This window comes from Corvus kubaryi, unplaced genomic scaffold, assembly GCF_017639235.1.
Source record: "Corvus kubaryi isolate FWS band 111438036 unplaced genomic scaffold, C.kubaryi_AGA036_p1.0 37397, whole genome shotgun sequence".
In the NCBI taxonomy this organism is placed as follows: Eukaryota; Metazoa; Chordata; class Aves; order Passeriformes; family Corvidae; genus Corvus; species Corvus kubaryi.
The window spans coordinates 1,359,815-1,385,904 of record NW_024581136.1 but is presented as its reverse complement, the minus strand read 5'-3'; the positions used below and the strand labels follow the sequence as shown (position 1 = coordinate 1,385,904).

The 26,090-nt window shown below is 42.2% G+C and overlaps 2 protein-coding genes and 1 long non-coding RNA gene across 8 annotated transcripts in view; 2 read left to right on the top strand and 1 right to left on the bottom strand.

Moving 5' to 3' along the window:
• The window catches only part of LOC121671295 (vesicle-associated membrane protein 2-like), a 51,788-nt gene extending 42,708 nt beyond the window's left edge, over positions 1-9,080 (top strand). For both annotated transcript variants that reach the window (XM_042042713.1, XM_042042714.1), the window contains one exon: positions 11-9,080. In XM_042042713.1, coding sequence (XP_041898647.1) covers positions 11-97 — 87 coding nt within the window. In that variant the 3' untranslated portion in view covers positions 98-9,080. The remainder of the gene's footprint in view (positions 1-10) is intronic.
• LOC121671296 overlaps positions 1-23,467 on the bottom strand; it is a 50,518-nt gene extending 27,051 nt beyond the window's left edge. Inside the window, exon 1 of the long non-coding RNA XR_006018469.1 lies at positions 23,144-23,467. This is a non-coding gene — a long non-coding RNA (uncharacterized LOC121671296). The remainder of the gene's footprint in view (positions 1-23,143) is intronic.
• Positions 23,468-23,611: 144 nt separating this feature from the next.
• The window catches only part of PER2 (period circadian regulator 2), a 46,347-nt gene continuing 43,868 nt past the window's right edge, over positions 23,612-26,090 (top strand). For 4 of the 5 annotated variants that reach the window (XM_042042695.1, XM_042042698.1, XM_042042699.1 and 1 more), the window contains exon 1: positions 23,975-24,055. The gene's annotated coding sequence lies outside the window, so the exon portion shown is untranslated. Of the gene's footprint in view, positions 23,718-23,974; positions 24,056-26,090 lie in introns of those variants that run through there. The other variant, XM_042042696.1, reaches the window with a different exon arrangement.

The following is a 26,090-nucleotide window of genomic DNA, read 5'->3' as shown; positions in this document are numbered from 1 at the left end:
CATTTCCCAGTTTATTTCTCCACTTGAAAAAGCAAGGAAGGAAGACTTGGCACAACTTTGTTCATATCAACCGACAATATCAGTGTTCCTTTGTTGAACTCCGCTTTTTAATTCCCGGTGTCTTGGGATTTTTGCTTGTAATAACCCATAAGCATTCAGTGTGGTGTATTTTGGAATTCTGTTGTTTCCACAAGAAACTGTACCAGCTAAATACTGCCAAGTAGTTCCATACACTGTCTAATCACTGTGTCTTAAAATGTGTATGCACTGACCTTCAGAAACTGTAGTATATGAAAAGCATCCTAAAACATCTCCGAATCAGAGAATGCAGCTGTGGGGAAGCTCCTGTTTAAAGGGACACTGTCAGGTGGATTGGACTCAAATGGAAGGTTGCAGCAAACATTAGGACCAAAATTCTCAATCTGAGCTCCTAAAGTTGGATGGCAAAATCCATTGTCAGATGTATCTCTTATTCCCATTGAAGGAAGAGAGTGATACCTACAAGTATTCATGTAAGATATCACATTTCCATTTAGCCAACCAAACACAGATTTTTTTGAGATTAGATGTAGAATCCAAGTCTAAAAACATTGTCTACAGAAAATAAATAAGACTGGTTTATCATCTTTTATGGATTTAATTTTTTCCTTATGGAAAACACCTAATGGTGTTTGGAACAACCAAGATGGCCTCAATACAAAAGCCAGAAAGAAAAAAAGTTGTATGACAACCAAAAAGCATTAGCTAGCACAGTCCTGAAAAAGCCAGGTGAAATGCAGAAGTGGTAATACAGGCATCACAAATTACTCAGAAACAGTTTCTTGCTAAAACCTCAAGGCACTGTTTGTCACGTTTCATGGGACATCTCTTGAATACTAATCCACAGTAGTTAGGCCCAAACTTAAAGCACATGAACAGCACTGGTGCTGTCTGCGGCTTTCCAGCTCTGTTGTAGGAAGCTGCCTCTGCACCAGTTTGCAGAAATGGTCCCTGCTGTGAGGATCATTCAAAAATCAGGAAGAAGGTAGGGGGGAACAGTGGAGAGAGGCTGAGAAACGGAAGGGTGCCTAGCAAAGCTTTCCTGAAGAAGAGGAAGGAAGAGAAACACTGTTCAAAGTAGTGGTGTTAAAAAGCTTTAAAAATATATATTTTAATTTGTGCATGTGGATAGTTCATAAACTAAAGTGTCATCTTTATAAAGTGCTCAGCTGAGATACCTATTATACTCAATTAATTTAGACTAACATTTGATGTAATTAAAAGAAATTATATATTGTGGCTTGAGAGAAAGTTCTTGTATGGTCTTGCGAATTTCTTGTTTCTTTCTTTTTAAAGCAGTGAATAGTTTAATCATCCTTAACCAAACTAAAAATGAATTAATCACATTTTGAACCAGGAAATTCAGAAAAGGATCTTTTTAGGATAACTCCTTCAGAATTCCTAAAAAGAATTCATAGAATTTAAAAAATAATAATTTGGTGGGTTGGGGTTTTTTGTCTGCAATTTAATTAGGGAATAGAAACAGTGGTAATAGTAGTGTAAATATTCCCACTGTGGAGTATCTCTCTTGACATGGTTTTAGATTTAAAAAAATGGATACCTTGACCAGTTTGTTGCTGTGAATCTATATATAAATTGTGCTGAAGTAGAATTTTGCAGAGAGAATAAGTAATGATCAATTGAAAGGTTCCAGTTACATTCTCCCCTAAATATTTATTACTTTATAGTCATGCGTACTGCTTCATATCATTAAGTCATAAGTGGCTCCAGTCTTAATGAAGCTGAATATTCAAAGTTACTAATTTGATCCTGGACTCCCTGGTATGCCCCGTTCACTTCAGTCCTTCAGCTGGGTGAGAACATAAACAATTCTGAAATCCTCATGGGTCAGACAAAAATCATAGGGATGATGAAAGGCCTGACTCCATGAGGTGACACACCTGAGTGCTAAGTATAATGGAGCTTTCACTGGTAGAGGAACAAGCCATCCATCTTCAGGACCCTTTTAAACTGCTAAGATAATTAGATAGCTGATATGAAAGAATTATCTCCTAAGATTGGGACCCTGCCACCCACACCCATGTTGAGCGTGGTGTCCTCACAGAGCTTCTCGACTGAAAAGACTGATGAGATGAAGATAGCTTTCGCTGGAGGTGGTGCAATCAGTAAGGTGATATGCTGATACTGAGCCTTAATGTAGATCTTCCTTCTCCTCTGAGAGGCTGAACTGAGTACTCAGCTGATAGGACTGCAAATACACATTAAATCGTTTGAATCCTCTAGCTACAACCATGCAAAGCTCCCAAATGAAACTGTAGTGAAAGTGCTGTGAGGATGCAAAGCTTACATCCTCCCAGCTAATGTAGTTCAAGCAAGTTAATAATCAAAGTGGGACCTTTAGGTGAGAGTGGAGAATAGAAATTGTTCTTTGTGGAATGTGGACCCATTCTCTCTCAAAACTGTAACTAATGGGGGGGTGACTGCTAAATGTTAGTGAGACTTTGCAAGGAAGAGTTAAGAAATCTACCTTCTAGTGGGTTGTAGAATGTTTGTGAAGAGACTATTTCCTCCTGTGTGGTAATGAAATATGATAAATTAATATGTTTAACTTTTCAAAGTTGTTTGCCCACAGTGTGCTTGTGAATGCTGAATGTTTGCTACTGCTTGTGCCATGGTAGTTGGTTGTAATTGGTAAGATAAACCATGTAACTTTTCTAATTCAGCCCAGGAAGCATGAACAAGTGTGTCTTTCTCTGATGCACAGACCCAGAGCTCAACTGCTCTTGCAGAGGGTTAAATCTTCAGCAAGGAGAGTATGGTAATATCGAACTGTTCAGGGTCATAGATTGTGCAACAGCATCACATATGTGCAGACTGGTGCAGAGGACAATCTGTATAAACACAGTTGGAGATCTTATTTGTGTTGAAGCCAGGATTGATTGCATTCAACTCGCTGCTCCTACATTTTAAATGTCCGTACAGTTACAACTGCCTGCCTGTAAATTGTCCATGAAGAGGTTAAGCCATTCTTGTTCAGTCACCACTGATTAGAATTTCAGCTCCTGCTTTGCACCACTGACTGCTGCCTAGGCTCTTCCCTTGGGCTGGTAAAACATCACAAAAGGGCTTCCCTTTAGTGACTCCGTAGCAAATCCTCAGGGCACTCCAAGGCCATTGCTTTCTGACTGCCACCTTGGGGACCAAACTGAAGACTCTTCTGGCTGGAAACAATGCTTTTGGTAGCTTTATCCAGAAGTAGACGTTGTTTGAGACCTGCCTATTCCATCCTTATAAGAAGCTCTTCCTCTGCTTTCTGGACCACAGCTGTACTTCTCAGAGGCTGTATAGCAGGAGGTGCCCTTCACACAGAGCATAGCTGAAAGGAAGTGGTTAACAGCTGGTCCGTGCCTGTACCATAGCTGCTGCTTGGCTTGTCAATGATCGTACATCAGCTTCTGAGCTTGAACAAGTGTTATTTGCACCCACTATCAACAGGCTAGTGAGGTCCTGCTTGTGCATTACACTTCCTCTCAAATTTAGCTCACGTTGCAGTAACACAGATGTGGCTTTAAACCTGAAAACATTGTTGCACATAACTTGGGAGGAAAACTTAGTGTGGAAGCCCTAACGACATACTTGACCTGATTTTCAGTTGACAACATTATGTAACAGCACAGTCAATCCAACATAGTCAAACCTGATCCAATACTATTAGAAGGAGGATGGAAGAATTTGATCAAGATTCTGAATGTAACCTAGAGTCTGTAAGACAAGGAATGATTTAGAAATGTAGATTTTTAAAGCTGGCACTTTCATTTTGTTGGAACCTGCATGATGTTAGCCCTGGGAACAGTTCAGGCAAGTAAAATATTTGGCTTTTTTCTTTTTATATAGTGATCTGCAATAAGTGACTTAAACACTCTCAGTGATGGAAGAGCAGGACATTATTGTCTGTACAAGGATTGAATTAGAACAGCCTAAATCTGTTATGCTTTTGTCTGAGTAGCAAGACCTTTTAAAATTCTACTGTTTCTCTGTCACTACTCCTCTGACAGGGCTTCACCTAACTTTAATTTTATGAGCAGCTGGACTACTTCTTGTCTGAATACAATGGATTTTAGCTCTTAAGAGCAAGTTCTTGACTTGGCATCGGTATTAGAACATAACATACCTGCAAAATGGTGATGTCTGCTTCTCAGAAGTGCAACTACCATGGGAGACTCAAACTTCAGGAGCTTTTAGAAGCTCGATGTTACTCAGCTCTTTGATGCTTTTACAGAGTGAATTTTCTCTATTCCATGGCAGATTATCCACACAGTGGGAATATGTATGATCTATTATTTTTTTTATGAGAGCACCTTGATTGCATGTTGGTGAGAGACCTTCACAAATAACCTAAAGAGCACTTCGGTATGATCCAGGATTTAGATCTCAACCCTGCTTCTCCTGCCCTTTAAACAGGGAAGAGGGCTGAACCAGCAGCCATGTAAGGCACTGGGGTCCCTCCCAATGTACACAGTGAGTATGAGAAAGGTCTCAAAGTCTCTATGATCTGGATTTGCATCCTGACCTGAACTTTAGATCTCTAACAGATCATAACCTTTGGGCCCTCTATGTAGTCAGAAGACTGAGATGCTCTTCCAGCCAGTTCTTCCTCACCTCATTTAGGTCCCTGTTGCTAGACAAGATACATTTGAGCCAGAGAAAACAAAAGCACCCTCAAATTAGCTTCTTTAAAAGCAAAATTTAAAAGGCTGAAGAAAATAGTTTGAAAAAAAAGAATTGTAGCTAGAGAAATTACTGCCTGAAGGTTTCTCAAATGGTAACATTATTGTCAGGAGGGATACTAGATTAGGATGTATGAAACAACCAAACCTCACACCAGTTGTTCTTTCTCCGTCTGGTCTCCTTCAGAAATACTTCTCTATTCCACTTCAAGAAAGGATTTTGTTTTCCTCTTCAGATAATTTCCCTTCCTTAGTTCATTAATGTATGTCTCAATTGATGTGCTCAGCAGTTTTCTTCTCCATTGAGAACTGGAAGACTCTCTGCCTTTAAACACATGCATAAAAAGAGATCTCAGCCACCCGAGGAGTTTACCTTCCTTCCTGGTGCACTGACATTTAAAAGCTACATCTTAGAATAAAGCAGAAGAACTGTGGCAGTCTGGTTACATGCAGTTTTGGTGGAGCAAACACTTGATTATTCAACAATGAGTCATTCCTGCAGTAACCTCATTCTGTCATGACTGTATCACATCTGCTAACTCTCCAAAGCAAAAACCATAACCTGCACTGGTTTCAAACATGAATACAGCCTCATGGTTTGCACGTAACACTCTATTCAACCAAAGAAGCCATGTGCTATAAGTTTAAAAGGGCAAAGTACTTGTTCTCAAAGAGAAAATATCATAGAGAACAACAAAGACAATTATGAAAAAACCTTCTCCATTCTTTAGCTCTTCTCACAGTGTCTGGCTTATCCATTATTCTTCAAGTCTCTTTCTGTTCTCTTAGAAAGCCTTTGTGGTTTTGGAGGTAGTGTATTTGGAACACGGTATATTGGGGTAGCGTTGTTCTGCCCTCTCGGTTGACTCCCTGCCTCCTGCCATGGTGTTACTGTTGCCCTCAGCCAGAGCTCAGACAAGCCTTGGGTGAAGCAGAACTTCCTCCCCATAATGCCCAGCTCTCCTCAAACCAGTCTCCACTCTCGCAGGTGGTTGAGAACACCTGAGGCAGAATATGGCTCCTGGGTCTTAATTTGGTTCAAAATTATGTGATACAAAAGAAGGCTAAACAACAGCATTTTTGCTATACGACTTTAAATTGTAACACTGGAATTTGAATTAAACTTATTTAACAGTTCTTGTAACAGTAATTCCATTAGTTTTGTTGGAAAGAGAAGAAACAGCAAATAAGGATATTGTGCTAATGACAATATAGTAAATTGGGAAATGGTCCAAGTGAAATATCACTAACATTCAGTAACCTCCTTTTTATAAGTGGCTCTACCTAAGAGCACCTTTTTAATATTAAAATTCAGCAGTGCTTGTCTATTAAATTCAAATACTTTAAATGAACTATGACAGATGGTAGATTTTTTTCCTGGACAATGTGGCGGATATATGCAGGCAGGCTGGTGTAGCATTTTTTGCAGAGAGCACCATTTGGGGTATTCTATGCCAAGATATGGGGCTCCTGCCAGCTGCAGAAGTGATCAAGGACTTAAGACAAATCAGGACTGGTGCAGTAAAGATAAAGACTGAACGTCCTCTTTGTCCTAGAGCAGTTTGGTCTCAGTAATGGAATCTTCATGATGCAGCATAATTATTTGGGTTACCCTTGATCCACTCCAGTACCTGTGCTTCTCCACCTATAAATGGTCTAAGGTGAGGATGGAAAATCCCTTTGCTGAATCCATTACATTCCTGTCATATATATATATATATATATGAACACATGGTGGTGGCTTGAGCTTTTTGTAATGAAAAGTTTAAAAGAATTAAATCAGTTTCTCCCCCTGATACACTGCAGGTTTGTTTGAAGTAAAACTAAATAATGGCAGCTGCAATTATTTTCTCTGTAAGATCAAGGATTGAGATAGTGCATATAATGGACCTACAAACTCATAGATACACAATGCATAATTTTTTTCAGAAGTTTAGCTATTAATATTTATAGTATTGATCTGAAAGTTTGCTAAAATTTCTTTATTAATGAAAGTAGTCTTGGCTGGAACCAAATTTCAGTGATCAGCATGACTACCATGCCACTAGCAAGCTACCAAATAATGCAAGTTCAACCCTTCATGAAACCCAAAGGGAAAAAATATTTTGAATAAAAGTAGAAATGTACGGTAAAGACTATGGGTATAAAGTTTAACCATTACTCATTTAAGTATTATTTAAGCAATTGCCAGCTATAAAAATAGTCAAATAATGCAATTATAAAATAATAATTATAAAATAATTGTGAAATAATTAGCTTTCAAAGCCTAACTATAGATGAAATAATATTTTTTCTCATTAGAAAAGCTAGCTTCAATCTATGTTCCATCTACTTTTTCCCCAGACAATAAAATGCTAATGTTGCTATGACACACTCACAGGTCTGCACAATAAAACGTTACAGATAGCACACTACTTGTCATGAAAATGTCTTGTAAATGAAATGTCCTCCCTCCCCCAGCCATAAACCTGGTAAAATATTACTCACATTAGGTTTATCAGCATCACTGAAAGATTAGGAATTAGTACCTCCTACTCAAGAGTGGGACTTAAAAACATGCTTTGTCTGTTGCAAAAATACATTCTGAGGGGGAAGCACCAACTGTGTAGAGGTTAAATTTTTATTTGACAACTCCTGTTCTTTTTTCCTTCCCCTTTCCAAAGGAAGTGCTTATATATGTAGACAGGCATTTGCCATTTAGGTGAGATGTTCTCCTTCCAAGTATGAAAGAGATGAAACAGCCAGTATCTACTGTGAGCAAACCTTTAGTTTGTTTTGCAAAATAAAAAGTTCTCTAAGTGGCAATAGATGAACTCTTATTATAAACTTGTTATGCTCATTGCAGGAAATGAGTTCATAGCCAGCTAATTAGTATTTTCCTTAATGACTTATGCTTGAGTCTTAACACAGAAGAGCAGCCTCTGGAGGTGTTTATGTAATCAATTCAGCACTGTAGTATCTCACACTCGCCAGCCTGGAGTGAGGAGCAAGGCGTGCCCTGTTCTGGAAGTGACTTCAACATGTACCTAAGCATATAGTGAATTTCTATTTTCTGTTTAACACAACAAAAACCCCTCATTTGTCCTTGCTAAATCCAGGCCTGATATGTTCTAATTCAGAAGAGGAAAAACCTTTCATCTGGATGAGAAAAAAATTAGGGAGAAAAGGACCCCTGGGGTTGCCGGGTCTGATGTCCTGCTCAAAGTAGGGCTGCCTTTGAGGTTGGATGAGGTTGTACAGGTATTGTCTTGATGAGTTCTGAAAATCTCCAAGGCCCGTGACTCCACAACAAATTCTGTCATTGGGTATGTTCAATGCCCTGCTAAGGCTGATAAAAGTGCAGGAAACACCTTTGTAAGTGCATGTGGTTTGTGTTTTTGCCTTTTTTTTGGTTGTACATTTATCTGATTAGAATAAAATTCAGATCTAGTGGAAGTAAGTGCAAGCCCCCTTTTTTCAAAGGACTTCCACTGACATCAAGAAATTTTTTCTTTCTTGTTGCCATTGGTCTAAGCCAGATGTGATCATGCTGAGGATATCAATGCATTCTCTCTCCTCTGAATGTGTGAAGCCTACTTCTCTGACCGTGAAACTGGGAATAGGCATAGAATCAGGTCCAGAACATCTGGTGAAGTCTTGTTCTGTATTGTCTGAGGTCAGTGACACAATCCTGAGTGGCTATTCAGTTACTAGACTGGCACCAAAGAAAGAAGAGGATTTACTGAGATTACTCTTTCTCCTCACAAGTCACCTTGGCAATACCACACCTGATTCAAATGCTGATGGAATGGCAGTGCAAAATATAAACCTTTCTTCTACCTCTTTCCCTGTAATTCTTCAAGCTTTACTTCCTGTAATCGGAATAATCAGAAGTAAGTTTTCAGTTGCCCTTTTAAAAACCCAAACCCCAGACCAAATGTCTAACTGCATTCTTTTAAGGGCCACAGAGTGGTGTTAAGCTATGTAGTAATACACTCAGAAAGGACCTGAAAGTCTGTGCTGAGAATAGCATCTCTCACCTCATAGACTCAGCTGTACTGAGCAAGGAGTTGTGATTTGTGCCTGTACAGAAAACAATCCATTTGCACCTTATTGGAACTATCTGGAGAGGAAAAATAATGCTGTGGAGACCAGGACATTTCTTAAAGTGCTTTACCTGGAGGTCAGTGGAATTTCATTTATAAATGATAGAATGCATGCATTTTGATGCTGAAATTGCGATGACTTACAAAGTTTGATATTACTATACTTTTTTGTGAACAGTGATTTTTTTGAAGTGGTGAACATGTTTTCCAAGAATATCGTAGACATTTGTAACATGTATGTTTGTGCCAATAAATCTTGTTTTAAGAAGTTTGGGTTTGTATCATTCTGTTCCCAATACACACAGTTTAAGGACAGTTGAGCAGCTTCAGCTTTCCCTCTCTGTGTTAAGTATGGGAGACTTCTAGAAATGAAGATTTTCTAATTCCCACTGAGTTTTTACATGTTCAGTGTAATAGAAAAAAAAAAAGCATCACTGTTGTATAAACAGTAATGAACCCTGTACAAAAATATACAATCATTAACAAATTGTGAATAGGAGCAGATGAGAAAATGTATTTAGTGCATTTGACCATATTCTTAATTTTCTTAATGGTAACATGGGTTTTCCTTTAATAGGGCATGGTTAACTCGGGGAACTCAATGCCATGATATACTCTTAGTTCACCAATTTGGTGTACGTTGGACAGTTTTTAGATGAAGAAAGAAGGGTTTTCAGTGAGAGGAATACAGACTCTCTTGCAGGGTCCTCTTCTGCCTTAACTTGAAGCAGCTGGTGCTGGCCACTTGCGTGATGGATTAATGGGGCATGGTAACTGTTGCCATGGTTATTCCTAATGAACAATTAAGCCCTTTGAAGGGACAAGAGTTGGAAGCTGCTTTTCTCCCCTTCCTAGCGCCTACACCTAAATTTTAAATTGCATAAGCATCACAGTAACTCCCAGGTAGCTCCACACCTTCAATGCACTTGGGGCATTATTCAACAACTCTAATTTTGTTGCAAATGGTCTCAGAACACATAAAAGGCACATTATTGTCTCTCCCCACCCCAAACCCAGGTAATGTCAAGATGCCTTTTTGTATGAAGGTTCTTTATTAGCAAAACTATAGATTTGTCCTTGGTAACTCAGTGCACCTGGCAATCAATTGAAGACACTTTTGAGTCTAAAAGGAGGAGCTGGGACAAAGCAATCACTGATTTCATACATTGCACATTCTGGTCTATGTGAAATAGCAAATAAGGACCAAGTGAGAAAGTGAATTATGTTGACTGGTGCATGTGAACATGATATTAAAGAACACAAGAAGCTGATCAAAGCCAAAGTGAGGCTTATTAAGAGAGCACAATGGGCTGATGCTCCACTAGCACTCTTACAGCAAGGTTGCGTAATTAGCTCAGTTTTATTGAAAAAAATCCCAATTTCTGACTTTTGAGCTTACACAGAATTCTAGAAAATGACAAAACCAAGTGAAAATGAAGTTATGTTTAAAATAATGGAGATATTTAGATGGATATGGAAGAATCAGTAAGATTATATGAAAAATCTATCTTTCATTCTGGTCAGATAGATTTGCATAGTTCATGACAGTTCAGGGAGCAGAAAGAAGAACTGCTTCCTAGGGGTTATTAAACTATGTGGGGTGACGAACTCCTGGGACATGCACATGCTTTGGAAAGTCAATACCAGATAGTTCAAAGACAAAACAATCCTTGAAGTGACTGCCTACACACTTTGCTTTGTAAGCTGAAGTACCTGAAGGTAAGTGAATGAATACGATACTTGTAAGTGCTCCTGACAGTTTTGAAATTTAAAAAAAAAGTCTCACATGACTAAAGATGGTCAAAACTGCAATCTGAGAAGAAAAGTTGGCAAACTGCTTGAGTTCCATATGAAAGAAAGGCAGTGGTAACTACTAGAGAGCCAAGCCAGCTCTTTTTGCTTTCCCGGGAGTTTTTAGTCTAGGGGAAAATTACCTTGTAACACCGCCTGTGGTTGGGCAGCTCCAATCAAAAGCTCTTACCGCGCCAAGGTAACCATGAAGAGAACATTTTACTAGGGGAATTTCCTGGTACAGACTTATTACATTTTTAAGGCAGTTTTTATAATGATTCTGCAGAAGTAACACCCTTGTCTTCTCCTTTATCATCTGAACAGTGTAATTATAATTCAACAGCTGTTGGCTGACTGCTTTACAAAGGCAAGTAAAGCCTGGTGTTTCTACATTCTGTTGGCCATAAAGCAGATTTACTCTGCAGAATGTAGTCAGTGGGTTTGATAATTTGACTTCTAGTACTTACCTAATGACTGGCAGGTTGTTCTTTTTATTAGGAAATGTACAATACAACATCAAGCTATTTACATCTTCCCTGGCTTAGCCTAGAAAACACCTGCTCCATGGTCCAGTTTCACCAGGAACTGGAAAGGCTTCCCAATACCATACAGTGCATGCTTCTGTGATTTAATCTGTAGTAATCCATAATGACAGTGCACTGAAAGAGCTGGCTAGATCAGGGGTGTTGCCAGCACCATACAGCCCTGCACCAATCCAGGTTTTGTTAAACTTCCTTCCTAATGTTCCAAGAAAGGTACAGAAGAGAGAAAACCAAAAATTCTCACTAGTCTGAGTCAAATGACCAGGGAGACAGGGAGGAATTTTTTTTTTCTCAGATCAGACTATCCAGTGAGTCAGTTCAGCTGTGAACAGGATGCAGAAAGCAAGCATCTGGAACTGTAATGCCCCAAGGAACACTGAGGTTAATAGTGACTGAGGATCTGGGAATGTAAACCAGTAATTACAATGCATACATTGCACTGGCAAAGAATACTTTAATCTCCTTTTAATGTCTCACTTTGAAGACACCTATGAGTTCCAGTGACAAAGTTCAATCATTTTATCACCAGGAACTGTCTGGATTAGTTTTGCCATCCTTTTACCTGCTTATCAGTCATCATTTCATAACCACACATGCTCTTGGCCTGCTTCAGTCCTCTAGAAAGCTCTATCTGAGCTTAATTTCTGAGCTGGCTCAAAAATCTTTTTATTGTTCTGCTTACTATCTGGGCACAGTGTATAGTTCTTACTCTTCTGTTTGCTGTTTTTCTTCAGTTTGACTAGCCCATGTCCTCCTTAGTCATCCTGACAGTCCATCCATGCACACTTGCCAGTTCTGTCTCTTATGACCATTGCAGTTCTCAGTTCTCTGCTCCAAGTAAAGGTTTGCCAAATGCTGTATGTGGTGGCACAAATGTTTGTGACAACCTGAAAATATCTTACTACTGTATTAGTATTTCTCACAAGTGCCTTTACCCTCCAACCCCCATGGCAGTCATCCTAATCATCCTGTTACACCTGTTGGGTTTTTTAATCTCTTTTTCTTATCTTTACAAGTTTAGGACCAACAAAATTATCATTGTTGAATCAATAGCAAGCGATATCCTCAAGAATTAATTTGATCCGAATTCTCCTGCCTCTATCACCAAAACAAATCGTATTGATACATCCAGTGCCCAGCCAGATGGCAGCTAGGTGACCTGAGACACTGCCTATAAATCAACTAACAGTTTCATTTCAGTCTTTTGTTTTACTCAAAATCTCACGGTTTGCATGACTTTTTCTCCCCCCAGAGGTTTTTATACTAAAAGTAGAACTTGCCTACTGCACTCACCAGCTGAGGCATTTCTTGACCACTCAGGTATCTCTGCTCTGTTTGAATGCCTGTTGAAAATACTATTATTTCAGGCTGCCTAGGGTTGGAAGCTAGATGAAAAAAATCACAGTCTTTGTTAAGGAGAAAGGACATCTTTGGATAGCTGTAAGCACAAGTATCCTCAAGGCCTGCCTTTAACATAGATAAAGAGCCAGTCCACATCTTTTTCTGCAGCTGAGCTTAGAACTTGAAACTGTACGGAGTGAGAAAGCCAAGCTTGGCTGTATAAGTGGTAGTGCTGTGCCCATTATGGGCTTCCCTTGCCTATATGTAGATTTATCAGCTCTCATGTAGGATATTGAAGTGTCTTCTGATGCCATTAAGACAAGGTATCCCTGTGCCTGGACTTTATTAAAAATGGCCTTTGGGTAGATCATTAATACACAGTTAAGTTCAGTCTGAACACTTCTTCAGCCTTGTACAACACATCATGATGTGATGATGTGATGTGATGTGATGTGATATGTGATGTGATGTGATGCCTGAAAAAGAGAGGAAGCAAAAGGCACATAATCATTAAAAAGGAGTTCCTCAGCATATAACCTGTCTGCTCCTATTTGACCCAGACATGAGGGAGGAGTCAAAATTCAATCCACTCAAACTAGCAGCTTCTATTCCTGATCGTTTTCTCTTTGTGGACCATAGCACAATCTCTGGAAGCTTTCTGTAGAGATTTGCAGAACTATCTCTGCCCCTTAAAACAAGCTGACAAGGATGGGCACATCACTATATATCTGCAATGCCAGAAAGCAGGTTGTCTTTTAAACTTCCTTTTCCCATAGATAAATATGTAAATATTTAAAAAGAAATGTCTTGCTTTTAAAACTGCCTTAATGGAGGAAAAAAACCCCCAAACAACAAAAGCCCCATGTTTTTTGGTTTCAGCTGTCCAGCAGTGCAGCCACCTCCCTGCTGCAGCTCCCTGAAGTGACTCTGTGCCTGGCCCAGGAGGCATCCAGTGAGCAGAGCCACGACCACCCCATGGTGCCCAGCCTGGGAATGTCAAACAGTGGCAGCCAGTGCAGGCAGCGCTGCCCTGTGACAGCAGGGGCACTGTCAGTCACCGCTTACTGCTCTTGTGAATTTATTTCACAAATGATGCCAACATAGGCTAACAGGGTCAGACTCAATCTCAAATGCAAAACAAATTTGGTCACAATTTGTCTGTATGGGATTAAACTGCACTGAATGATGCCTTAGGTTTTAACTTTTATATTTTTCAAATCCTGTACTGCTTAGTGTGTAACTCTGAAGTTTTGTGTGGCCTGTTAGCTGCTGTTCTCTGATGCTGGTTAGACATAACAAAGCCTCTCTAGGTTTGCTCTTCAAGGACACCAGGCCCCAAAATGTACAAACTAAAGCCTCTGAAAAAGGGGGCAAACTTGGGGTAATTACATAATTAACTGAGGTTATAATTGGAGAATTAACCCTGATATGCAAATGAACCAAACTTATAAAAGTGTGAAGAACCCGTGACCCAAGGTCCATCTTGGGTGTAGCCTTTTGACTGCCCAGGGTGTACCTCTGAAGGCCCTTCAAATAAATACCTACTTTTATTCTTTTATTTTGTCTAGTCTCTGTTTTAGGTGGTCACCCCAGGCATCATGTCCACCCCTTGGGTCAGCCATTCTGCTGTAACTGGCATTCATTTTAATAGTTTTTCAGAACTCTTCTTCACCTCTTGTACATCAGTTTCTTCAGCCGAGGCTTCAAATTTCTCAAATGTTTTCAAACGTAACAGCATTTTTCTTTGTGGGTTTGTCCTTGTCTCATTCTTCCTCTCTGCTTCATCCCACCTGTTCTCTGTTTCATGGTGCTGAACAAAATATTGTTCTCCCTCCTGTCTACAATAGCTATTACTTCTCAAGTAAGTTCATTTAATTCTTAAATTCCCCACTTTCTCTATGGAAAAAAGTAATCACGTGATTAGTGTCTAGCCACAAAAGTTGCACACTTGGACTAAGCCATCAAGGTCTTTGCATTATCCTGATGCTTCCAGGGCTGCTTCCTAAACATTGACATTCTCTGTTTTGGTGTTGCTCAGGCTGACTGATCATGTTGTCTTGTTTGTCATTAATAGAGTTTTCCAATTCTTGTTTAAAAACACGTATAAAATATAAATGCACCTTGGTCTTCAAGTACAAGGCTGTGAGTTTCTTATGTGTTTTAGGCCCGTCCTGTGCTCTTGCAAGCATCATAAAATACTGCATCAACATGGAGAAATACCTGTTGATCCCTTCATGGGATCTCTAAAGTCACGAGCCAGTCCGGAGCATGTTGCCTGCAGCTGTACAAAGGCTCCCTGTGTCATGTGCTGCATGGGAATGACCTCACCAGTTGAATGGAGCTACTGAACCAGTTATGGATGCAGTCTGACAGTCACAGAACAAACATGACTCATTTAAGAACATTCCCTACCTTCCTTTTTAATAACTGGTTTCTCCAAAGTCAGTAAACTAGAACTGAAGGGAGAACAAAGAGTTCTTCAGTGAGCTCTGCACAGCGTTCTCACACACCCATTGCTGCGCTGCAGGAGCACATTTGAAACAACAGCCCCACAACAATTTCATCTTCTCTGATGGTGTCCAAGCTCTCACACTGTAATCACCTCTAGCAGCAGATACGGACATGCCAACACTAACAATACTAATACCATTACTAAGGAATGAACGGTTCTATGTCCTGGATTTAAAACCAAAAAGCTTTAAAAATACTAAATATTGGTGTGCTGCAGAGACCATCAACCATGATTATCATAATGATGGTGTTGAAACGAGAACAGGGTTCTGAAAATAGGGAGATTTGTGTCTAGTTTGATGAGCAAAGCTTGGTTGTGTAACTTCACACACAAGAGTGTTCAACTTTGACACTCAAGTTTTCTTAACAATGGGCTAAGAAATTAATTCCTGGTATGTTTTTGCTTTTCCACCTTGCACTATATCAATTATCACTTTGATAAAACTTTTTGACAAAGTAGACAATAGAAATTACAATATATCAGGGTAAACTTTGAAAATTAGAGCTTTATTTGTAAAGTATTTTTGGTATTATAGAAACTTAACTCCACCAATGCCATTGACAACAAAGAAAGAATCTTGACTATATAAGGGGAACTGAGGCTTTGTTTCAGATGAAGCTATTAAAGTATGCAAATAGTAACGTACTTTTTGAACATGTAATACACAAGTCCTCATACTAGGTCTTCTCCTATTGTTTCACTTTGATTGTAGTGGACCCATACTACCTGACTGCTGCAGCATCCCAAGTTGGAAACAATGAAATGCATTCACTTCAGTAGCAGCGGCTGTTCTTGGACGGGCTCAGTGCAATTTTCAAGTATATTTTGTTAATGGTCTCCCTATACAAGTCATTGTACTGTAATCCAACAAATGGCTGGGAAAAACATCGTTCAAATAGTGCTGGCTTCTGTAACTGACATTTGACATTAACTCAGTGTGAATTGCAAGATTCTCCATCTCAAGATTTTGAGGTGTGGTGTAACGGCCTCATGATGTGGGAAGTGCCATGTCTCTGGTCTTGGGCACTGATTTGTATTTCTGAGGGACCCGAGTCCAAGTTCTAATGATCAAGTTTGTAGTGAGGTAATAGCTTATAGATAGGGACATAATGTACTTTAATTGCATTTTAGAACTTGAGGAAATGTTTTCTCAGTAGTAAGTCAGTGTATGACAAGAAAAGTTGATTCATTGGTTACTAGGTTCCAGTGAAATCTAAAATCTTTTCTGATTTGCTTTCTGAAGTGCCTTGAAGAGTAGCACAACATCCTCTCTTACTAGGCCAAAATGCAGCTGAAGTAGATGAGCCCACTCTTTAAATAGGAGCTGTTAAGTTTAGTCAAAACACCTGCTGCTTTTAACCCTCTTCTTAACGAGAGTTAGGTAACTCTTGATAGGGAATCTCAGATAGGACCATAGGAAAACTAAAACACAGTAAAGGTGTAAAGTCTTTCTGCAGAGGAAAACTCTCCTCTTTCTAGTAGTCCCATGAGTGGGGGAACACACAAGGAAACACTTCAGCAAACTGTAAGGCACCGTGAGTTAGGACTGCAGTGGAGCCCAGCCTGCCCAAACTGCTGTGTGCTCCCCAGCTGGAGCAAGGCTCTAGCAGAACAGGCTCAATAATTCAGCACTACTGACTTGGCTCCTTGGGTGGGTTTTCCATCCACTGAGCTCTGTGCCTGTCCAGGGAGTGCCACTACTTTAAAGCTGGCTTGAATGTGCCTTCACAGGCTGTCCCTACAATGCAGGTGTACTCCAAGGCTACCTCAAGTCACTGTCTTCCTTGCACTGTATTCATTTAAAAAAGAACAAGACTGCTATTGCTACATGAGAGGAATCAGTCTCCTAACTAAGCACTGCTTTCTTCAGCATTAAATGAAGGCAGCAAAAGCTACCAGCATTGTTACCAACAACAGCTGGTTAGTAATGCACAGTAGGGGAGCAGGGCTGGGGAAACTAAATGATAATTGTAAATTACCCATATCAATAAAAGGGCTGAAAGGCAGCTGGATATGTTTTTTAGACCCACTAGAAAGAAAAACACCCCAATGCTCACTTAGTTTTCTATCCAGACCCAAAGAAACCATGAGCCCTACAGCATTTTTATAAATGCCTATAGGAGGCATATCTCACAGCTCTGCTTTTTTGGCAAGGTAAGACCTCTTCCATCTTTCTGTTTTGTTCTAGCTACTCCATTTTTCTCAAATATAGTTCCTTTGCTTTCCTGTAGCACAGCCTTTCCTCTAATGAACAACAATTAGCTAATATTACTTAGGATTACTAATTCCTGCTTTCTTTTTATGTCCTTTAACCATTCTCCTTTAAGAAATGTAAGGGTTTGGTTTGGGTTTTTTTTCTACTCACTGGCTTAAACTACTTGTTTATTTATTTTTTTTTTAATTGTGTAGTTACACAACAGAAGCATTGAGTTCCAGAGTTCTTCTACTGCTAATGAAGTATGACATGTTACAAGTGGATAGAACATGTCTCATTATGGTAATGAGTACTATCTTTTAGTGGGTTTCTGTGTAAAAAAGGCTCATGTGATTGTTTTGATTTTGTCTGCTTGTTTGCCTCTCCCCATTCACATAGTAATTTTAAATTTATTGGCTACTGACAGATAGGAAAGAAATCCCAAGGATATTCCAGCCACATAATTTTCAAGAAATGTTATACCTAGGAAACAAGGTAGTTGAGGATTTTCTCCCTAGAGCTGCACTTAGTAAAAGACTGTAGCTAAGCTCACACCAATTAAATACCAGATTATCCACAAAGATAGGAAAGATTTCTGCCCTCTTTGCTTTAGTTACTCTCTTCTTTTGTGCAAATTCCCAAAGCTGTTTATATCAAAGGGATTTATCCAAACACACTTTGTATCAATCCTTCACCCCCTGGTTCTATGTTTCAATGACAGCGTGTAAAGCGAGCTGTCCTTTCTCTTTTAATTTATTAGAATTAAACCAAAAGACTTTCTGACTGCTTATCAGAAACTTCTATTTATTGACACATCTGTAAAACTTTGTTTACTGAAGTCTCTTGAATTGGCTTAGTACAAGGGACTTCTGCCTGAAAGGCTTATTAAAATCCCTACTTTGTTTTCAGTAGTGTGGCCAGGTACGTTAGGCTTCTCTTCCTGAAGCAAACTCAGCCAGTCACTAAACACCCTCTCCAGAAAACAAACCCAAGCTTCCGCTGACTTCAGTAGCAGTGACGAGCAGTTCAAAAGCTCAAGTGTGAACTAAAGCCGGAAAATTAATTGACACAGAGGAGTAATGGGAAACTCAGTCTGAAAATGAAGTGTTTTTAATTAAGAGACACTCTCCAGAATTATACACAAAGACACTCTTTCCCATTTAAAATTTGGCTCTTCCTTCCTCAACAACTACAAATCACCGGTCTATAATTAGTACTGTTAGTGGAAGGAATGGCTGAATGTCTGGCTGAAGTCAGGCCTGTGACTGTGATAGGGAGGGCGGTAGATGTGCTGGAACAGATTCTGCCACTTAGCATCCAATTTCTTACAAATGTTTCTGTTATAATCTGTTAATGTTATCATATTTCTTAAAAATGAAAACAAAGTAAGGAAGAAGGGTGCCTCTAGATTCCCAGTAGCTGAGAGCAGCAGCATGACTCCCTTGCACAGTGATTGTCGGTTTACCTATGAACAAGTCCAGCTCCAATCCCATGCCAAGACGTAATCCAACATTTTATGTAATGATTACTTAATAAAAATTGCATAAATGTTCACTGCTGGGGAAGTCAGTACCCGGATCTTGTTTCCCTATCCCTACTCTGTTTTTAAAGGAAGGTGTCTCTCACTCTTAGTAAGAGACCGGTAACACTTCACTCTACAGCAGTGAGTCCAAAACCAGATCATAAATGTGATGGAGGTCAGTAAACTGACTCTGGTCAGCAAATGCAGAGTTTAAATCAATACAAGGAGCATGCATTAGGAACCAGAGGGGAGTCAGGGGTTGGAATACACCGTGTTACAGGCCCAGCACCATGTCACAGGCCTGGATGCTCAGATGTCTGTTGAGGAATTTGGATGTCTCAAGAACACCTGCTAAATATGGGCACATTTAATCCAGAAAGGAGTGCGCTTCGGGTATCAAAAGCTGTGGGAATATTTTCTGCTGTCTCATTACCTTTAAAAGAGCTTTCCAATGCCCTGTCCATGCCATACCTGGACTTGGGAATGTACTTTCTCACCAAGGAAGCAGATTCAGTAGTTTAGAGGCAGGAAACTAACTCAGGGAGCTTTCTGAGAGATTAACAAATTGAACTGGCTCACTGAGGGGACAAGAAAGTAGCAGAGTGAGAAAAGGAATAGTCAAGACCACACAGACATGAGTACTTGATGGCAGTGGTGCCAATCCCTTGATGAAAGTGAAGTGTTAGATCAGCCCAGAAACCCTGTGAAAGCTGTCTTTGGCATAAATGTGTGGATGGTTTTGAATGGTGAATCCCAACCTGATGTAATCGCTTTCTTTCAGGGCAGAAGAGGATGTATAAATCCAACACAATAGGCAAGAACGAGGATGCACTTTTCTGCTTGGCATCTCTTATTAGCTCTCTTATGCTAACCTAATGACATGCAAATTTCATTTTAAGTGCCTAACTCTGTAATTTGATGTTCCTCTTGGTCTTGGATCCTCGCTCCAACTCAAAATATGTTCTTTGATCCTGTTTTCGTTTGGCTTTTGTGCTCCCACGGCTGTGATGTAATCCAATCGAAAACTTCTTTCATGGGATATTTTCAGTCAAATTGGTTTCCTAACCTGACTAACAGTACAGTTGCATAATCACTGATTTTTAACTTAGTGGAGGTGGTAGGACTGTTCCTTTTGGTGGATGTGTAAGGTCTTTGATCACCTTAGGTAGACTGTGAAATCACAAACTATCACTCTCTGAGTTATGCAGAAAGATTTAAACCCTTTTCAGCACTGTGAATTCAATTTCAAGCTCTCTTCAGTCAGCCTTCTGTGAGGCTGACTGCAGTAAATGAGTTGCTAATACACACTAAACAGCAAGATCTCAGACCTGGAGTGCTCTGAGCTGTTTGCTTCTAAAATCATGCTATGGGCTTGAGGATAAGCACATGTAGGTACAGTGGTGAGATCCATCCCTTCCATTTGTATTCTTCTAAAAGAACAATTCAGGGCTCCTTCATGTGTCACTTTTCAAGATATCTGGAATATAAAATTACACTGCATTTGCCAACAGAAACTGAATTTAACAAGAATACTTAGAAAACAGTAAGAATAGGGACAGAATGAAAAACTACATTTTCCAGAAGTTGTTAGAGAAGGTTTTCTGTCTGGCGATAAGCAGACACTTCTGCAAAGGACTTTTGAACTGCAACACATTTCAGGAACTTGTTGCTTGAGTTAAGTTCTTTATCGTGTTTTTTACATTCCTTAACATTTTAATCAAAGCATTTTCAAAACTGTATGATATTGCTGTCTATTTGTTAGTGTTTGTTCCTACAGTCTACAATGCTTTTAGAAAAACCTGTTCATATATTTACTGGTAATGAGGAAAGTGGGTTTTTTCCTTTCCTTTGTCTGTACAGAGAGTAAGAGTGACGACTTTTGCTCATTAGCAAAAAAAGCCTTTCCGGATCTTTGCAAGAATCAATGACTGTCAGCGTCACTGTAAATGGTGAGTAATTAGACCTAGGAAATGAAGAATTAGATGTGGGCTCCAGCTGTAAAGTATTGATTTTTATTTTTCTTTTTAATAATATACAGTTCCGCCAGTGCTGTGGAATAACTTGGAACAGGCAACTTCTACAAGTGGATAGGGAAGCACAGTTATTCACAAAGAGAAGCCTTATTTCCTTAGCAAATCCAAGCAAGAAATACTCAGGTAGTTTTTCAGATGGTCTCAAATTATTATTTTTCCATACTGAAAGACTTGATTTTTCCCCCTCAAAACGGTAGATACTATCAATACGTTGCTGCTTATCAGAATTGACTGAAATGCTTCAGTTAAGCAAAAATTCTACTTTTTAAAGTATGCTGCAAAAAGGTTCGGCATTTACATGTGTGGCTAAAAATCTACTAATATAAGTCTGAGAAGCAGAGGGATTCCATAAAAAAATCCCCACAAAGAGCAGCATTTTCCTGGCGAGACCGCACGAGGGAGCCGGGCAGCGTTTAAAGCAGTGCCCCACCTCGCCAGGGCAGAGCCGCCTTGGAGGAGTGCCAGTGCGGGACCTGGTGTGTCACACCGTGAGGCACACATAGAAAGGGCTTGCTTAATATATGAATGATTTGTTCTCGCCATGCTCCAAGAGTTACAACTGAACACACACACAGAGAATAAACAAAGCTGGGAAAAAACCCACAACCATTTTAATGCTTTTCTTACAATGTTTGTGTTCTTTAGAACTGTTTGTGTGTGCATATACATATTTTACTCCTGCTGCTACAAAAACTCTTATGCTATAACTACTTATCAGACAGAGTGACCTTAAAGCCAAACATGTAGGACCCGTAAAATTTTGCAACAACTTTATTTTGCTTTGTTCCTTAACAGATGAGCCAATGAGTCAAAAGCAAAATTCACTGCTTTAGAAGCCACGTGCCTGTGTTCTTGTTATTTCAAATTGGAGGTGTCTGGATTAATTTGTATCTACACACATGATTTCTCTTGAGCCAATTTTCTGGAAGCTGCAGAATTTGGACTGAACTTGCTCAGGGTACATAATCACGTTTTGAGTAACACTGCTTAGCCTGGTTTTTGGTACATTAAATATAAAGCTGTAACTGCTAAAAGGTGGTACGAATACAACTTAAAAATTATTCCCATAAGCTTGACTGAAACAACTGATTAGTAATCCTTTAAAATAAGCAGACCTCAAGTAACGCCTCTGGTAGTTACTAGGGTGGAAAAGGTATTGGTTATTTGTGGTGGTGGTAGTGGCTGCTCTCTTCCTGCCAGGACTGGCATGCTCTGCTGCAGTGGGGAATGTGTGTCCTGGAAACTCATTCAGCTCTAACACAGTGCCATAGTTTGCCATCCTTCTCATGCCTGCACTCTGACGGGGTGGGGGGAGAGTGTGGACCTCAAGGTTTTGCTTTGAAGTGCCTTAGTTTGAGTCTGTGGTAAGAGACCACAGCCCTTAGCGCACAGCCAGGGATGGATATTTTTGGCACGTAACATGAAAAACAACATCCCATGGAAACCAAGAATATTATTCTACATCCCTTTAACCCTAAAGCAGAGAACTTACAAAAAGATGATGAAACTCTGGATGTGAAAGCCTAACAACGAGTTGACCAAACTACACAAAGACTACCTAATTAGGATTAATCTTAGAATTAGACTCCTCAGAGGAGCGCAAACTAAGAATGGTATCCTGGTAAGCTGACTTGTGCATTGCAACAAATCCAGTTGCAGAATCTGGTCCTAATGCTTCCGCTGCCCACCCCCTTCCCTCTCCAGCAGTTAAATACTCCACAGTCCTTCACTCACAGGCTGTGTCTGTAACAGTCAGAGCATAAATATCTGTGTACCTAATGGACTTATCCTTAACACCACAGTGAGGGAGGGAAGTGGCATTAACCTCATTTTGCAGATAAACAGTGGCAGCCCTGATGGCTCTGTCCTGTGTTACATCCTATGGAGCAACTGCATGTATGCAGTGAGTGTAAAATGCTGTTAGGCCTGAATGTGGCATTGGCACCAGAAAGTGCTTTCGCACGTTCTCAGTTCCTTCTTTGCAAAGCCATATACCATAGTGCAGATAGAGAAAGCTCAGAATATGGATAAAGTAACATTAAATTCTCAGCTACTGATTGCTCTGCTTAGCCTTGGAAGATGTGGAGATTGGACCAGAGCCGAAGTGTTTAGCAATGGGTTATCCTACTGCTGAACAGTAGCAACTCAGAGCTCTGCTTCTCTCACCAGTGTAGGATGGATGGTGCAGGGGCCTGAGTGAAAACCTGTGTGACTGATGTACAAGAATTTATTTAATCCTTTGTTACTCTAAGAGGGAAACGTCACTGGTCTCCGAATGTTTTGCTTGAACAGATGGAGCAAATATTTTTAATAAATATGAAAAACTTCTTTAAACAGTTGGCATGGAAAGCAATCGTATGTTACCGTATCGGGATCTACTGTTCCTGAGAACATACCTTTAAGAGCTCAAAAATTCTTAATCATTGTTGTAGTTATTCAGACTGATGCTGGCCGGCCGGTGCGGGAGAAAGCTCCAGCCTTACGCTCTCATGCGGCTGCACTTTGCTTTGTGACCCGGCGCCTCCTCAACAGTACGCGGGGTCAGTTTCGAAACTTCAGGGCGTGCACCCAGCGCGGGCGGCAGCACCAGGAAACGGGATACGGGCGCTGCTGCCTTATGTAAGCGAACCCAGCGCCGGCAGAGTCACCCCCGAGGGCTGCGGTGCCGCCTCCGCGGGCGCTGTCCGGGAGCGCGGGGCTCTCCCGCCGCCGGGCCGCGCTGAAGGGGCCGCGCCCGGCCGCCAACGGTCTCCCCTCGCGCGCGCGCGCGAGACACGTCACGCGCGGCTCCCAGCGGGCGGGGGAGGAGCCGCTCCCCCAGGGGCGTCACGTGACCTCTGCCCCCCGCCCCTCCCCCTCCATCCTCCCCGGCCCTGCGGTCCCGTAGCGGTGGTGGCAGCGGGCGGGGGGCGCGCGTGGAGGAGAACGGAGCTGCCGCGGCTTCGCCGGGAGGCAGCGCGGCGGCCGGCGGTGAGTGCGCTCCGTTGGCGGCGGCGCGGGGGAGGGGAGGGGCGGGCCGGCGGTGGGGCAGGCTCGGGAGGCGGCCGCGGCGGTCGGTGGAAACATGGTGCCACACGTGAGGCTTATGTAAAGTGAGCGGCGGCCCGGGCGGCCAATGGGAGCGGCGCGCGCCCCGCCCCCGCCCGCGCCCCCCGCCGGCCGCCCCTAGGCCGCGCCCCCATTGGCCGCGCCGACGCGACGCCAGCACGGCCCGCGGCCGCTCGCCCGGCGCGCACAGGACGCTCACGTTTCTGCCCGTATGAAGCCCGAGCCGGGACGCGCCGGGCTGGTGGGATGCGTCGTGTGCGGTGAGTCGGGGCCCGCCGGGCACGCTCCCCGCGGCAAGAAGGGGCTGGGGGGCCGGTGGGGAGTGGCGGGAGAGGGCGGCGAGCGGCGGCCGCGGGGGGCACAGGGGCTTTCTCTCCTCCCCCGCCTGCCGGGCTGAGGTTACGTAACCCTCGCGGCGGGGCTCTCCCGTTGCCAGGACGATGGGCGCGCCGGTCGCTCTTGTGCCGCGGGGTCCGTCCGGCTGCCGCCCCCGGCCCGCTGGGGAGGGGGCGCATGGGGCTCCCTCTGAACGGCGGCTGTGACACGCCCCCCCCGCTCCCCGTGAAACCGCAGCGAGGGAAGCGGCGGCCGGCTGTGAGTCGCTCCCCGGGGCGGGGTGCGGGATGAGTGTGGCATGGCCCCCGCCCGCCTTGGACCAGGAGAGCGTCCGAGAGTGGGGGGTACAGACACACACCCGCACCCAACGGGGGCTGGGACGGCAGCTGGGCTCTCCGAGGGGCGGCCGCGTGGGGACGGGCTGGGGCGCAGAGGGGGTGGCGCTGCCCCTGGCCCGGGGCGGAGGAGGAGGCGGCGGGCACCGGTGGCGGCGGGGCCGGACCGGTCCCCCGGCGGGGCTCTGCTCTGGCGTCCCTGCTGGCCGCGGGCTGCGACCACGTCAGGGTGGGGGGCGGACAGGGAGCCGGGGACACCGACGGAGAGCACGCGTGTCCCGGGGCAGTGAGCGGCACCGCGGGCCCCACTCCGCGCCCGCCCCGCGCGGGGACAGTGCTGGATCCCACCGGCCGAGCGGTATGCTTTACGTGAGGAGCTGTGTGGCAGTGAGTAACAGAATCTCAGCGCTACTGAGATGCGTGAGCTACAGGTAGAGTAGGCAACAGGTGCTGTCCGTTTGGGTTTTTGTATTGCCTGTAATTATAAGGACACTCTGTTCCTTGAGACGGTGTACTTGTGCTGCTGTTCACAATGTATTCACAATAGGTGCATACTATTACATGCATGATTACAAAACACTTTATGTAAGTACAGTTTCATGCAAATAGATGAGCAGCATAGTAATAGTCAGGCTGATGCTTTACATTTGACTTTCCATAATAGGGTAGGATAAGGGACAGCATTTCTCTGTGCACTATAGGAGCTTATAAAGGCCCCCCAGGAGGTCGGTATGAAGTCTCAGGTACTTGGAAACTATAGTGCTTTGCAAGTGTATTCCAGTGAAAAAGTAACTTGGCTGAGACAGTGCATTGAAGGATCTTGAAGAAACAGAATCATTAAGTATGGAAAAGACCTCTGAGATCATTAAGTCCAACTGTTTCGTGCCTAGGTCCAATCTACATCTACCCTCTTGCAATTTCAAACTATTGCCTCTCATCTTGTCACTACATGCCCTGATAAAAAGTCTTTGTCCGTCTTTCTTGTAAGCTTGCATCTTTTCCAAATGTAAGAGATTTATTGTCTTGGACATCTGAGATTGAACAGTTAACACAAGTAAAGGGAAAAAAGTGGAAATTTTGTAATGATTCTAGTGGTAAGAGTAAGTCAAAAATACAGTAAAAACCTGATTAGTATGGTGAGAAACCCTTCCGAGTTGCCAGTATTGTTTCAGCCACAGTTTGATTGGTGTTAGGGAGAGTGCCCACATTGTTGCACTGTAACATCAAGTTCCTTCTTGCTTATGCTTGTACATGTTTGTGTGCTTTTGTGAGCTTTCTGTTTTGCCTTTGTCTCTGAAACTTGCATTATTTCTGCAAAGTGAGGAAGTTTCACTGGAGAACTGGACTGTGTCCTCGCTCCATGCAAAGCTAGATGTTAGTCTTGTGATGACGACACTGTCCTGAGGCGTGGAGTCCTGATTCTGGACTGTGGAGCTTGCTTACCTCACTAGTAACGCATAGAGGAAAAGAGATGGCCTTTGGCCTAGAGAAGAAAAAAAGTAATACCCTTCAGGTTTTGGTGAGTTTTTGGCCATTTCAAGGTGAAAGGAAAATATTTTAGCTGGGTGTCATAAATGTCAAACACTGTGCTGTGAAAGAACATGGCCTGTCCTGTGAAGAAGTG